At 39.3% G+C, this 16,499-nt stretch overlaps 1 protein-coding gene across 3 annotated transcripts in view; it reads left to right on the top strand.

The window, feature by feature from the left end:
* Window positions 1-4,315: 4,315 nt before the first annotated feature.
* LOC134340198 (neurexophilin-1) overlaps window positions 4,316-16,499 on the top strand; it is a 77,050-nt gene continuing 64,866 nt past the window's right edge. For 2 of the 3 annotated variants that reach the window (XR_010016495.1, XM_063037174.1), the window contains exon 1: window positions 4,316-4,616. Coding sequence is in view for 1 of the 3 variants with exons in the window: in XM_063037174.1 (XP_062893244.1) it covers window positions 4,557-4,616 (60 nt within the window). In the remaining 2 variants the exon portion in view is untranslated. Of the gene's footprint in view, window positions 4,639-16,499 lie in introns of all 3 variants that reach the window. The other variant, XM_063037175.1, reaches the window with a different exon arrangement.

Raw genomic sequence — 16,499 nt, 5'->3', positions numbered from 1 at the left:
CAAGAGAAATTAGGGATAGTATCAATTCCAAAGAAGAAGCATAGAAATTAGCCAGAAAAAGTGGCTCACCTGAGGACTGGGAGAAATTCAGAGTTCAGCAGAGGAGGGCAAAGGGCTTAATTAGGAAGGGGAAAAAAGATTATGAGAGAAAACTGGCAGGGAACATAAAAACGGACCGTAAAAGCTTTTATAGATATGTAAAAAGGAAAAGACTAGTAAAGACAAATGTAGGTCCCCTGCAGACAGAAACAGGTGAATTGATTATGGGGAGCAAGGACATGGCAGACCAATTGAATAATTACTTTGGTTCTGTCTTCACTAAGGAGGACATAAATAATCTTCCAGAAATAGTAGGGGACAGAGAGTCCAGTGAGATGGAGGAACTGAGCGAAATACATGTTAGTAGGGAAGTGGTGTTAGGTAAATTGAAGGGGTTAAAGGCAGATAAATCCCCAGGGCCAGATGGTCTGCATCCTAGAGTGCTTAAGGAAGTAGCCCAAGAAATAGTGGATGCATTAGTGATAATTTTTCAAAACTCTTTAGATTCTGGACTAGTTCCTGAGGATTGGAGGGTGGCTAATGTAACCCCACTTTTTAAAAAAGGAGGGAGAGAGAAACCGGGGAATTATAGACCGGTTAGCCTAACGTCGGTGGTGGGGAAACTGCTGGAGTCAGTTATCAAGGATGTGATAACAGCACATTTGGAAAGCGGTGAAATGATCGGACAAAGTCAGCATGGATTTGTGAAAGGAAAATCATGTCTGACGAATCTCATAGAATTTTTTGAGGATGTAATTAGTAGAGTGGATAGGGGAGAACCAGTGGATGTGGTATATTTGGATTTTCAAAAGGCTTTTGACAAGGTCCCACACAGGAGATTAATATGCAAACTTAAAGCACACGGTATTGGGGGTAAGGTATTGGTGTGGGTGGAGAATTGGTTAGCAGACAGGAAGCAAAGAGTGGGAATAAACGGGACCTTTTCAGAATGGCAGGCGGTGACTAGTGGGGTACCGCAAGGCTCAGTGCTGGGACCCCAGTTGTTTACAATATATATTAACGACTTGGATGAGGGAATTAAATGCAGCATCTCCAAGTTTGCGGATGACACGAAGCTGGGTGGCAGTGTTAGCAGTGAGGAGGATGCTAAGAGGATGCAGGGTGACTTGGATAGGTTGGGTGAGTGGGCAAATTCATGGCAGATGCAATTTAATGTGGATAAATGTGAAGTTATCCACTTTGGTGGCAAAAATAGGAAAACAGATTATTATCTGAATGGTGGCCGATTAGGAAAAGGGGAGGTGCAACGAGACCTGGGTGTCATTATACACCAGTCATTGAAAGTGGGCATGCAGGTACAGCAGGCGGTGAAAAAGGCGAATGGTATGCTGGCATTTATAGCGAGAGGATTCGAGTACAGGAGCAGGGAGGTACTACTGCAGTTGTACAAGGCCTTGGTGAGACCACACCTGGAGTGTTGTGTGCAGTTTTGGTCCCCTAATCTGAGGAAAGACATCTTTGCCATAGAGGGAGTACAAAGAAGGTTCACCAGATTGATTCCTGGGATGGCAGGACTTTCATATGAAGAAAGACTGGATGAACTGGGCTTGTACTCATTGGAATTTAGAAGATTGAGGGGGGATCTGATTGAAACGTATAAGATCCTAAAGGGATTGGACAGGCTAGATGCAGGAAGATTGTTCCCGATGTTGGGGAAGTCCAGAACGAGGGGCCACCGTTTGAGGATAAAGGGGAAGCCTTTTAGGACCGAGATTAGGAAAAACTTCTTCACACAGAGAGTGGTGAATCTGTGGAATTCTCTGCCACAGGAAACGATTGAGGCCAGTTCATTGGCTATATTTAAGAGGGAGTTAGATATGGCCCTTGTGGCTACGGGGGTCAGGGGGTATGGAGGGAAGGCTGGGGCGGGGTTCTGAGTTGGATGATCAGCCATGATCATAACAAATGGCGGTGCAGGCTCGAAGGGCCAAATGGCCTACTCCTGCACCTATTTTCTATGTCTATGTCTATGTTTAAAGTAAGTTGATATAAAATGCTGGGAATTTCTGGAGAATGTGTTGGGGTTTAAGTGGTGAAGAATTTGTGAAAAGGTTTTTTTTAGAGGGCAGGCTCTGATTTGAAAATACAAGAGCCTCACAATACAACACAGCTGGTGTGTTTATGTATAATCAAAGAGTTATAATTCACATAAGAGAATCTTCCAGAATTTGTAACCTGGGTAAAGCTGTCCTGTCTGAAGTTAGGATCCAGCATATTGTTTTACATCAGTGATCTTCATCACTTTTTGGTGTTACTAAGTCCCTAAAGCCTAGCTAAGTTCTGTATTGAGTTCAAGGCGTTGTGCCTTTCCTTTCAACGTTGTTTTTGTTTAGAATTCTACTGCACTCATATTTGAGTGTCCTGTCTTTGAAACTTTCCAGTTCAAAATGACTAAAATAATCGCAAGGAAACAAAGCAAAAGGAGTACAGAAGGAGGTCTTTTGTTTTTGTTTCTGTTTCTCCGTGGTTGATTTGTTCCATTCTTTAGTCCACTGTGCTCCATATTCCGGACACATCCGCCTTAACATTTACAGAATGACCCTGGTTTTGAATGTTTCAGTTGTCCTGATATCCGCAGATCTTTGCGGAGAGTTCTAGTTTGTATTGATTTTAACTGAAGGTTATCTCCCAACAGCTACTCCCGGACCAACCGAATGCTGCCAACGCTCTCTGTTTTGTTTTCCTCTGCAAATTTATTAGGTCCTTTAGTATGGAAAAAAATAAATTTTGGAAAATGTGCACTTGACAAAACTTGTTTTAAGATCTTCTGACCACACGGTGACTGAATAGACGAAAACAAGGCGAAGAGGATAGTTTGCAACACGGGTGCTTGAAGTGAATTGTTGAGAATTGCTGACTGCACTTGGCTGTAAAGTGAGTAGAAACTCTGGTAAAAAATGTGGCACTGAGTGCTCCAGGGAGGTGCGTCGATCCTACCATACACATCAGATGTTGTACCTGGGGGAGTGATATATCTGAAAAGTCGACGGTGGTTTGGGTTTTCCTCTGGGTGGGGGTGAACTTGCAACTTCAGTGAAGGGCGTCTATTGGGGTACCTGGGGCTAAGAGTTGATGGAATGGGTCATTTCGTGTCCATTTACCTACCTGAATACTAGAAGCTAGATACCAAAGAATTCACGCCATAAATAAAGCTAGTGTGAAGGAATGACCCGTTGCCACGGGTGTTAGGCGCTCTCCCACCGGCAGCTTGTAGTTAGCGAGAGAACTGTTGATATTCAGTGACCGAGAAAGATAACAGCAAACGCTCATTTCACCTCCACACTGTGGCATGTTTACTGCTAAACTTTCGGATACAGTTCATTTTTCAACACACCGCTCTGATAATCACTTGAAACCTCTGTTCATATTAAAGTGCCGCAAACTCTCCCGAATGCTTAAACTGAATTCATCAATTTAAATTGCGATTATAAAAACTATCTGCTCCAATCTGATTGACAGTCTGTGCTGTGGTAATATCATGGAGGTCAACGCGGACTGATTCAGTTAGATACGTAGAGTGGATTAGTTGGATTAGATTTGCTGTCATAAAGTGAGATCCTGCGATGGTTTCAATGATCAGTAAAAGGCAGCCATTGAAGGATACTCGAATCCCGAATTTAGAAAGAATTATGAGCTGGTTAGAAGAACAGTATATGATGACTAAACGCTCAGACTGAACTCTGAAGTCTGACACGCGTGCCCGCTGCTCAGGGATGTGCACGCCCTTTTCCGAAAGTGAACAGGAGATTTCAAACGAACCGCGCTGCTCACTCTCAGTCTTTAACACCTAACGTCAAATCCCTCAAGAAACTTTTGATGAATTGCGCTTTGAAATCTCCCACATCTTTTCTCTCAAATTTTCTACAGGAATAAATTATTTTAATAGATTCTATATTTAGACAGACCACTGACTTTCATGCAATCTTTCTCTGTGAATTGTCTTGACACCATTATGTGATCACGTGGAAAGTATATAAATTTGGCAACGTCTTGTAATTACGGAACAACTTTGAGTGGAATCGCCTCCTCCAGGTCTTGTACACTTGCTCCAGAGTGTTGAGAAGTAAAAACAAGAGTAAAACTATTGGTTTCGCAGGTCTCCAGCTGCCAGTTAAAGCGCCAATCAGGTGCTGAGATCATTGAGCGAGACACCTCGGGGATCCAGTGATGATCCAGCACGCTGTGTATGAGTTTGGCTGTAAAGGGAGAGATGGGACTTAGGCTGAATGTTAAAGGTGGGAGTACTGATTCGCAATTGGCTCTGTACATCTTCGCCTCGCAGGCGAGGTTCGGAGAAATTACTAGAGAGGAACAAACTCTGCCTCAGACCCACCTACTTTAAAGGGTCAAGTGCTTTGCCTGTGTGTTCTTGAAGCTGCGTGATGATGGAATGGATAATTCCCCGTCCGCCTGCGCCCACCTTGTCGTTTGAGTGCAATCTGGATACCAGGTACCACCTGTGAAAGAAGCCACAGCGGAAGAGGCAGCGAGTTGGAATGAAGATGCGAGCCCAGCACTGGTGCGTTGTCCTGCTCCTTCATCGCAGCCTGCACCTGGTAAGAGAGCCCAGAGTTACCGGTAGGTGGTGAAAACGCCGTCCGTTCCATCTGATCACCGGCGGCGAGCCGCCAACTTCTGCGGACGGTATCAGTGCAACCGCGCCGCGGTTTGTTCGACCCACCTATTTGCAACTGAACCAGATCGTGTCTGCTGCGATTTCCACACACACCAGACAAAAAGTTTAAAACAAATAGCTTTGAATGGTTGAAATCAGTGAATTCTTAGAATCAAACTCGAGTAGATCGTGCCTGGAGTCGGGTTTGCTCTGACTTTCCACAGCACTAAATCGATTCATTTCGATCTCTTGTGAGGGAGCGGGTTGAGAGGGATCCAGACAGAGGTGTGAACCCTCCTAGTCGTTGAAACCCCTGCAGTGCGGTCACTGGCAGTTTTTCTGGGTTTTGAGAGTTAAAGTTTCATTTGGGAGTTTCTGTATTGCAATTCGGATCGCAGTTCCGGGCTGCTGTACTAGACATGCGCCCATTGCCGAGACAGCGATGTTTGTAGCCATGCATTAGGAGGGGGATGGGGTTTAAGCGCGGCAGGTGGCTCTGGCTATGGGAAGTCGTGGTGCATCCTGTGGACCATTCCACGCTCACCCTCTCCTCCGACATACTAAGCCGGTGCGCTTTATTGACGCCCCGACGTGACTCACAAGCTGCTTGTGGTCTCGGGCAATGGGGTCCGATCCTTTGGAAGGGAAGGGATGTCTCATTTGTCCTATTTAACCTGGCATCACTGGAATCACCAACTTCAGTCTGTACTAATGTTCTCCGTCAGTTTGGACCTCCGTGGTTGAAAGTTCACCTCTTTGTCCATCAGCCTGTGCCCTGTTGTGCTCCTTGACTGTTTGACAGCTTGGTTGTCTATCCGAAGGAGCAGCATAGTAAAAACTCTTAAGGGTTAAATCTTCAGGTTTCGGAGTTGACCGGGGACGAGGAACCCATGGACGGAGCGAGGTGGCGGTGTAGTGTTTTCATAAGCCTTTTTCCTCTGTATCTCCTTACCACATTACATTACCCCCACCCGAAAGCATCGGTTCCTAGGGGCGAACTCATTGGCCGATCATCAGTAGCCGGTTCTTCACGTAGGGAGGTCCATCCTGAGCCAAAAGATGGTTGTAGCGTCACCGCACGTCTGGACATTTCAGATAGGATTTGGGTTACTACTGAGAATTCCTGGGGTGCCGTTTACAGATAGCTGGATGTGAGTGATATAAAGAGCGTCCCTACATCGTAAAATATAGGCCATTAAGAGGAAAAGCACGAGCTATTTAATTCCAGCGCCTATTATTGCTTTAGTAAGCACTATAAATAATTTGGGATTAATTATAACCTACTTAATTCTATCTTAATTCAGGACTGGTTCTTTTTTTAAAACAGCATTTGTGACATAATCGGATAAAGTGTCTGAATTGAGATATTGAGGTTGTAGTTACATTGTACTGGCTAAAATTTCAAACCAGAGCAAGAGGATTCCCCAGAGGATTCCTTAATTTTCTTGGTTTTGGCGAACCTCGTAATGTCATCGTACTGATGATGATACTGGGCCACAATTGTTTTGTTTTACTATGGTGATAAAGTGGTGGTATATACATATTATGAGACTCTTGGTGTATATACATACTTTCTGTAAGTATGTATCATAATATAGTTTCAGCATACTGTCAGTTTCAGTCTTTTCTTCCAACCATTTACCATCATATTATTATTATTAGCACGCATTATTTGGACAGTGAATCACCAGAGATGACAATAAAAATAGGTTGAATATTTTCATCCATATAGAACAATTCGATTGTCTTTTCAGATTAAATTTTCCTGTCCATTTTAACTGGCAATGGGAGGTTATCTATGCACCTGGAATTCCCAAACCATTTTGTATTTGCCAACTGAAATGGTAATGAGCAAAATCATTTCCAAGTGTCAGTTCTGAATGCCACACAAGTCAAGTGACATTTAAATCTTTGAATAATGTATTCCCCTTTACACCTTGCTGATGACAAATGTATTTCCATCAGCCACCTCAGTGATGATGGATCTCTTGAAATGAATTATTTGGCAGTATTTCAATCAGGGGTTCAATTAACATAAACCATAAAAGTGAAATAAATAAACCTTAAAAGTGAAGTCTGAACTGGATTAATGTTATCCAAATCTGAAGATTAAATTGTTGCATTATATTTACACAGTTATCTTCTTTATTTGATGCTTTACATAGAAAAGAGTTTCACTGACTTTCTTAAGGTTTAGTCACAGTGACAATGAAGTCTGATTGATGTGAAATTCTTCTCAATTGTATATGAAGCCAAAAGCTGTTACAATGCAGGGTAAAATAGATCATTAGTTTTATGAAATAAGCCTATGAATGGATCAGCATTATTAAAGGGTTATTTAGGCAGTTCAATTCAGAAAAGAACATTGGAACAGCAGTGGGCCGTTTAGTCCCTTGAAGGTTAATTGTATTGCATATTATTCAAACTATTTTGCTTCTTGTTCCCTTTATTTATTCTGTTCCAATTTTTTTTTTGGAGTGACAGGGAAATCTTTATCTATTTCCAAAGTGACACAGTCTTGTGGCTAATAGAATAGCTACCTCACAGTTACAGTCTTGGACCTGAATTATAGTACTGTCTTTGTGGGGTTTGCCAATCTAGCTCAGGAGAATCAACACCTCTGTAGGAATTAATACTTTTGAAACTCATGACTACATTGTGCAACATATTCCACTTCCTTGAAATAACAGTCGGAAGCAGACACAAGGATGACTTTATATTCATTGATAAACATGGATAAGTGGGCAATATTTGAAATGATCTACCGTTAGAATATTTCACAATTGAATGCCACAAAGCAATCTGTGCGAATTTACCACGCTGGGAATAAATTGCAGTATATCAAAGTTTTTTGACAAGTTCCTGCCATTCTGCTGTAGCCAGCTCTACAGCTAAAATTAGTTAACCAATATGGATCTTTCCATTGCTTGTCATTGTAGCAGGTAACTGGGGAAGCCTAAGAATCCTTCCTAAAAATGTATAATTCAGAACATTCCACTCAACTGAATTTATACTGCATATTTCTGAAACAAATATCAATCAGAACTGTAACCTAGATCCCACATTTATTTCAAATGTGGTTTTAATTCATAATTTTATGAACTGTTAAAATAAAAATAATTATTTTAATTTTCCCCAGCCTTTGTGTATTTAGCTGGCTTTCAGAAAATAGTTTAATGTCTTCATTTCTCTTTAAATATGAATATACTTTCTGGGTTTTTTCTGTTATTGGCAAGGCTTGATGGCTGGAGCTTTTCTTTGTGAAAAAAGTGCATCTGGGTTTACATCAAAATTCTTTGGAAGTGTGTTTGAACATTTAGTGGAATCAATTTTGGGTGAGTAAAAGCTGAAATGTTTAAATAATCCGTTTTACATAAAGTTGATGTCAAAGCACAAATTTGGAGTTATTGTGATTCTGTGATCTTGTCCCCATTTTTATTAATTACTGTAGATAGTTTTAATAATTTTGCTGTTCCCCTTGCATTATTGTATTGGATATATGTGTTCTATGCAGAATCTCAATCAAAAGAGAAACTTGATTGGCTAAACAAAGTAAATAAAGCCACCACACACAAAAAAACAAATAAAGGTGTATCTATTTAAAATTCATTTCTGTCAAACGTATGTATAATTTCAAGATCGTTTTATAGTCCAAGATTTTTTGACACTTTTCCACAGAAGTTGTTTACAGAAAAAAGATCATTGGATTTTTCAAATGTATTTTCCCCACTTTGTTTCAAACTGCATTTTTTTGGCCAATGATACTTACAATCAAATTGAGATTTGATAATTAATCAGAGTTTGATATTCCCAATTAACTGTAAATAATAAGACATCCATTACAGTAAGTATCTCCCACTACATCTGGATTAAGATGTTCTGAAGTCCTTTCCAGACATGATTGCAGAAAACTAATATATATGGTTCAGCAGTCTTTCAAATGAGTTCAATTGTTATAGCCTCTAGGTTGTAGGACAGCTGTTGGTTATTATGGGTATGATAACCCTTTCATATACAAAGAATTATAAATGTATTATTTGTACCACTATATAAAGGCAAACTGTACAGATTGAATTAGATGAGACTAATCATAACTGACATGTTCCATGTACCCCCTTGCTGTGAAATAAAGACAGATTAATGGTTTGTATTGCAAAGAAATACAATGATTATATCCTGGATTATCCTATTTCATAGTTGGATGTTAGGCAATATGGGCATTAAATCTCTCACAGGATTGATCAAGACAGCAGAGTTTGAGCAAATGTCTAACATCTTAACAATGTAATGGCAATTGAAAAGATAGAAAGAAAAGTACCATCTGTGTGGATTTGAAGTGGTAAGTTCAACTTCTCTGCAAAAGGGTGGATATTTTTGAAACAATGAAACAAGAAAATTTGGATTTAAGTATTATTCAAGATGTGACAGTATGTGTTATGCGTTTTAAAAATGATTTTTCATAGAACAATGGCATGCATGTGAATTTAACTCTCTCCACACCTAGAAAGATTCCGGATGATGTTTTGCCAAAGCCCATTGCAACTCCAGCAAGCAACACACACAATTTCCAGCATCTGCAGAATCTCTTTTGTTTATGATTTGTAACTCTACCAACACTTATTTACTCTTGCACTCCAACCTTCTTGCAAATTAAGGCCTACATTCCCTTGGACCTATGTTGTACCTGTAAGTTTATTTCACGGCTTTCATGAAACAAGTTACTTACATTCCAAGTAATTCAATCTCTCACCATTTTCACAGAGCCCACAGGTGACCTTCAAGCACCCTTTTACAGTAAACTAATCTCCTTCACTCCCCAACCCTCCTATCCCCCACCAAATTCTAACATTCACTGATACTCCCAATTAACCTATCAACCTGCATGCCTTTGGTATATGGGAGGAAACCAGAGCACCCAGAGAAATCACATGTGGTCACAGGGAGAAATCACAACATTAGCAGTCAAGAATGAATCTGGGTTACTGGAACTGTGAGGCAACAACTCTGGAAGGAAAGGAAGGAAAGGAAGGAAAGGAAGAGCTTTATTTGACACATGTACATTGAAATATCGAAGCATACAGTGAAATACGTTGTTCTGCATCAAAGGCCTACACAGTCCAAGGATTGCTCTAGAGCAACCCACAGTGTCACCCTGCTTCCAGCACTAAAATAGTATTCCCACAATTTACTAACCCTAAGCTATTTGTTTTTCGAATGTGGGAGGAAACCGGAGCACCCAGAGGAAACCCACACAATCATGGCGAGAGCGTACAAACTCCTTACAGACAGTGGTGAGAATTGATGATTGGTGGCACTGTAAAGTGATTGTGCTAACTGCTACACACACTAGCTTGCCACTATGCCAATAGTTGTGACTTCAGATTGATTTGGGCAGACTTTTACGACAACATGGGGATTTAAATCTTGAGGATATTAGTTCAGCAGGGCTTTTCACCCTGGAAAAAACCCGAGTTCCTGGTATGGACCTTAAGCACGTGAAACTCTGGAATTGGACCCATGAGTCTCGTGCTCTGTGGAGAAACTGAGAAATTACAGCTAAACATATAAACCTCTAGCTGGTCAGTCCTGCACTTGTGCATGAAAACTGTAAATAATCAACATCAGAGATGAAAAAAATGGTAATGTAAAATCTAACGATATTTTGAGCTCTTCAATATTTTGAGAGTTAACAAAAAAATTATCACGATACAATTTCTTCTCCCATCTACCTGGTTTTTGTACAGATTGTTATTACCTTCTTTAAACTAATTTATACATTGTCCCTCGATGGACCATAAATGCTGGACTTGCCAGTAATGCCCATGTCCCTTATTTGAATATGAAGAAAAATAATTTGCCAACAGAGGAGGATGTAGGCAGGCTTTTCCAAGCCTGGGCTCCAACGAGCCACCAGGGACAAAGGAGAATCAGATGAACAACATTCCCTCTGATTTTTTTTCCAACCATTGCTCTGAGCAGAACATTTTTTACACGGCCTGAAAATAGTGTGGTACTTTAAATATTTTTTTGTAATATGCATACTATGAATATTCAGAATGAAAATTGAAAAATCACATATTTTTGATTTTATATGTTAATTGAAAGGTATAATGAATACAGTACAACAAAGAAAATCTTTCATCTTTCATAAACCTTTTCTCATCTGCCTTTATTACAAATCCATTGTCTATAAACATTGTCCAGATTAAACTTTGCATCCAGATGAAAGAAATCCTCATTAATCATTACTCGATCATCCAAATGTTCCACTTCTCATCTGTTTCTGGATTTACATTTGATTGAATTCATCAGACTGAATCCATGTTGACAGTCAGCATTAGGGGCTTGAAATGTTCCAACAATGTCAACAAGAATTGACAGTTCTTCAAATTCTTCATTCCAAAGTATATAGTTCAACATATCAGTGAATGTTTTAATTGAGCTAGCCTTAACTTTCTGAGAAATGACAAATTTGAAATCACAATATTGCTACAATAGTTTTGAGGCAACACTTTTGTTGTAGTTTGTAATAGTAGCTGATTTTTTTTGTCACAGTCGTACGACATTTTCTTTTCCATATTCAAAACTGGTTGCATCGTCTTTCATCCGGTTGTTTATTATTGATGAGCTACTGACTTCCATTCTGTGTTTATTGTTACAGTTTGTAACAGTGTGTAACTTGAAATAATGACAATATAAATATGTTGAATCTCTAAACTGTTTCAAAGTAAAGGTTGTGGCACATTTATTATTTAGAACATTTATAGCTAATATTCATTAACACATTATTCATTACAAGATATTTCACAGTTATATTAACATGGACTTCAAAATTATATTGGCATAAATTCAAAATTATACTAACATTATATAAAAGAAAATACTAGCTGTGAGGCAACAAAGGGCATGTGCGTGGGAGCATTTCAGTTACTGCGCGGTCGTGCACTTGTGCAGCTTAGAGGGAACAGTGGAGATGAAGATGAGATTAGTACCATGTCACATCAGGTACTGCACTGATTTTCTTCAAGCCATTGGCTAGAGTACTAATTTTCCTTACCAGGGATGAGAGTTTGGGGAACTCAGGGGCCTGGCTATGCTTAGTAATCGATCTATTAAACATATCTTGAACAAGAATGCTCAATACTTAAACAGGCCATTAGGTGGAGCTGCCCAACAGTAACAGAGAGCCTCTCCCGAATAAGAATAGCAGAATCCAGCATGGTCAATAGTGGTAGAACTGGAGTGGATAATAATAATATTCAGGTGAATAAACGGGTGCTGTTTATTTACCTGAGTTGTGTGGGAAAAATGTCTTTCACAAAGTGAATACGTGTGGCACTCTTTAAAAGGAATGCTGCAGATTTCATAAAATGTGTATAATATGTAATTCTTAAATTAGGATAAGTTACATTGGAGGAGAAAGTTAATGTTCTGGCTGACTATTTTATTTGTCATATTGCTTTTACTTGCCATGGAAATAACATTAAAATATACATGTACACTCTCACTGCTGTGATAACAGGGATTACTGCTAATTAAATTAGTTACAGTTGATGAAGTGTGCTAATCATTAGTCAATAATAATTCATTTATTAATAATTCTGTGATGAAATGACATTGATAGTTATATTTCATTGTGGATTTTCCCACAGCTCTACTGAGTTGTACGAGGGAAATGTATTTGCTTGAGTTGTATCCAGATGACCCGGTCTCAGATTAAAGTTAACACTAACACAGAAATGGTGCAGTTACTTAAAAAGACATAATTTTGTGATTCCAACTTTCAAATGCATCCATTAGTCATGCTGGACTATGAAGAAGTTGATTCTGTAGATTAGAAGACAACACATTTAGCTTGAGGTGTTTGACCATCATGTTTGTATATCAATATAATGCATTGCACACTGAACTGAATAAAACAATGGATGCAAACATACTTCGCACTATTTTTTTCAAAAGGTAGCTCAATATTGGTGTCCATTTATAATTGTGTTCGATATCTGGCTCTTACAAACCAAGTAGTCCTATACCTGAATTATCTCTTAAGTGAACTATATATGGTTTTCATTCAATGCTCCTAAACGTACTCCTAAATGCTTTCGTACCTATAATTCTATATTTGAATCATTCTATGTATCTATTTGTATGTAAGAGCTGCATTGCATTTTTCTCTATGTGCTTTCCCATGGATTAGTGTATTGTTCAAGTGTGTGAGTGTGGTGGTGTGGAGAAAGCTGTTTCTAAATGATTTATCACAGAAACAAATATCAGGTGAGATTTGAAAATAAATGTGCACTTGACAAATGAGGCTCAGCTTCATCATGGAGAGTCAGTTCACACAGGCTGGGTGGTTAATGACCTGCAAACTCTCCATCTCCTTTCTAACATTGTTAGAGTTACATCGAGTGTTCCAAGTGATAATGGAAATCATGGTCAATTTCTGAAAAAAATTACTCAGAAGGAATTTAGTAGGAATTCATACAATTTATAATAAGAATAAGTAAAGAGCTACATCAATTATCATTGGTGTTATTAGAGAGAGGGAGAGAGGGAGAGAGGGAGAGAGGGAGAGAGGGAGAGAGGCTCTGCAGTGTCTGTTCCTACCAAAATCAGCCTTCAGCCTTTTCTGTTCATTAAACTAACAGATAAAGGCTCACTCTCAGGGACATTTATCTTTTCAATCGCACAATTGTCATTGGAGGCCTAAAATGCATTAGATTTCACGTTGGGGAATTAAACCTCTATGAGTTCAGGGAGTGAAATCTCCTAGAAAGCAAGAAGCAACCCCATCACATCGGACTCAGTTTGTAACCAGATGTCTCCAAATTTGAATGCCAGAACTGCCTGACACGTGAGTATGTCAGCCACATCTTTGAAAATGCTGTTTAAATGTACAACTCATTAGGATTCCAGCCCTCAGTAGGTGCACAAGACTGCATAAGCACAGCTTTTTAAAGTTATTTTTACATTTTATTTGCATCCATTCACTTTTAATAATTTGCTGTTCCCCTGCCACTAAATGCTGTTCCTTCAAGTCCAGTTTACTTCCAGCCGTCTGTGACCAGCCAGCAGAAAAAAATGACTCATTCCTGTTGCTGTACTGCGCTGCCCAGTACTACATTGCTGTGACTACAAATTGAGTTGATTTGAACTGCTGATCACTTGGTCTAGATCAAATCTCTGTGAGGTGTAAGATGCTAACCTATGAAAAAGTGATGCTCACTGGAACATCAAATCATGTTACGTCTTGATAAGAACCTTTTTTCTCCTATGACATAGCTTCACATGCATCTGCATTCTATTAGCATGTCGATGGGCCATTCTTCTTGCAAGATCCTGAATAATCTAACCATGCTTTGCAAAGCAACCAGATGAATTCTCTTCACACAAACACACACATCAGAAAGATGTACTCTCTCACATACAAATGTGCATATGGAGAAACACATACAGCTGTGCTCGGGACTCTATTTCTCCCTCACTCTTCCTTCAGTTAGTCCTGACGAAGGGTCTCAGCCTGAAACGTCGACTGCACCTCTTCCTAGAGATGCTGCTTGGCCTGCTGCGTTCACCAGCAACTTTGATGTGTGTTGCCGGGACTCTATTTCTGTCTGTCTCTCTTGTACACAGTCACACTTAGATACAAACGCATCCACACTCAGACACATGCTTGCGCGTGTGCACCCACACATATGTGCTCACTCACACCCACTTTCCATCATGGATCATGAGAGAGAAATGTATGGAAATGGATGATATTGGGTTGGAAATGAGATTCATTGATGACACTGGAGTTTATTACATTATTATAGCTGTTACTGAGGATAAAAACTCGCATCTGGGATTCCCCCTGTAATCTGTCTTGAGTGCTTTCAGCTTATATCAAAAGTGCTGATGGAAGCTGGGATTGAACCTTCTTTCTTAACTGTTTAGGTCTAAACTTCAGCAGTTTAACTAAGGAGGCTATTTTAACAGCATCTGATTCCAAGGTTTATACATGAAATGAAGCATTAATCAGAATTAGACACAGGAGCCATTTTTAACCCCTGCTGTTTGGGATGCACAAATTGTTGCTCCCAACAAATCAGCTCAGATTAGTGATCCAACATGGAACAGTCCAGACATGAATCATTCAATACTACAGATGGCTGAATATTCATGTACACAACCCATCCAAGAATTTATTATTATTTCTTTTAGCAGATTGTAAATAGCTGGTCAGATTAGGAGGAACAAAGTTTGAATAAAAGCATTAAATAATCACTTTCATTACATTGAAGCAAATAAACTACAAATATGCTTTAAAGTGACAGTAAGAGAAAAGGAACATATAGAAATAGGGACAAGTGTGGGCCATAAGGTCTTATCTACTATTCAGTAATAGAACTAATCATCAAACTCAAATCCACCTTACTGCTCAGTCCCTATATCCCTTGATTTTCTTTCTGTCCAAACATCTATAAATCTTTGTCTCTAATGCTCCCCAACTAAGAATCCACAGGGCAGAGAGTTTCAAGGAATCACAATCCGTTTCACAGTAGAAGCTTCTATCTTAGTCTGAAATGATTTGCACCTTTACTTGAAGCAAAAATCCATTGGTTTAGAGTTTCCATCTATGAGAAGTAACCTCTTAATAACAAAGCTCTCGCTTTCTTTGCAGTCATGATATTTTTCAGTAGCAACAGTTGCTTGTTAATAACACATATTAGTTTTGAAGAGTAGGTAAATTAAGAGCCTTCCTTGTACTACCAGTGTAATCCTTATACATTACATAGTGAGAATTATCACTTGATTATTAACAGGTCACTTAAGTGAAGAGAATTAGCGTTTATGGTTATTTAGCTTTCAAAACTCATTTTTAAAGCCTTGGCTAATGCCTTCAGTATTTATTTATTCCATGTGGTCTTAAAATGGGATAGCTGGGCTAATTGAATAATTCACAGGTGACTTGATTGAGAAATGCTATTTGCCCACAATTTCAATAAGCTTTTGAGATGTGGCAGCTAGAATAAAGAGCCCTAGAATGGATGAACAATGAATGAGACAGATCAATTGGTGAGGAGTGAGGTGCTGATGTGATAAATCAGAAGGGGAATGGAAGTTAGGAAGAAAAGACGTTTCTCGGATTTGAGATTCTGTGGAAGAATGTTTGAAAAGATACAATGTAATAGCTTTTGGAATTCAGAATTTCTGGGAATTTTTCCCCTTTATCCTGAGTAATGTTAAATAGATTGACAAATTGTGCCTGAGACGATCAGATGAAAGTACACATTACACAGAAATCTGGGAATTGTCAAAGCATCTAAACCCACTGAAAAGAATGATGGGAAGTAAAACAACTGAATTTAAAGAGCTGTTCTGCAGACCTATGGTTTGAAATCCTACATGACCCCTTGTGACTTTACTTCCAAAGAGCTGAGCCTTGTTACAGAACCCATGAAGCTAGACCGCACTTTATAGCATCAACAATTTGCACAGACCCACAGATTCATCAGCTGCTTTCATTTAATTGTTGGGTGACATCTGGTCATTTCTGAATCCAGTGTTTGCTGATTGGCTGCTGTAACCCCAAGGTATTTGAGTTGATCTGAATACGAGGCCAGATGGCAATTATTAAAGGCAGACCATGTAGTTCTTCAGAAGCAGCTGGTTTGTGTGTTAAAGAAGACGAGGCAGCTGTTAACACCGGAAGGTGTTTACCTTGTGAATGGTTGTAAATCTACAAACAATTCAAGGAATCTAATGCCTGCTTAATCAACACCAGCAGACGTATATCAAAATTGTTAAGGAATAGTTTCATTTGGCATTGATATCCATAACATTT

Source organism: Mobula hypostoma, chromosome X1 (assembly GCF_963921235.1).
Source record: "Mobula hypostoma chromosome X1, sMobHyp1.1, whole genome shotgun sequence".
Classification (NCBI taxonomy): domain Eukaryota; kingdom Metazoa; phylum Chordata; class Chondrichthyes; order Myliobatiformes; family Myliobatidae; genus Mobula; species Mobula hypostoma.
Note: the sequence above shows the minus strand (reverse complement) of the source record. Positions and strands in the feature narration are given on the sequence as shown.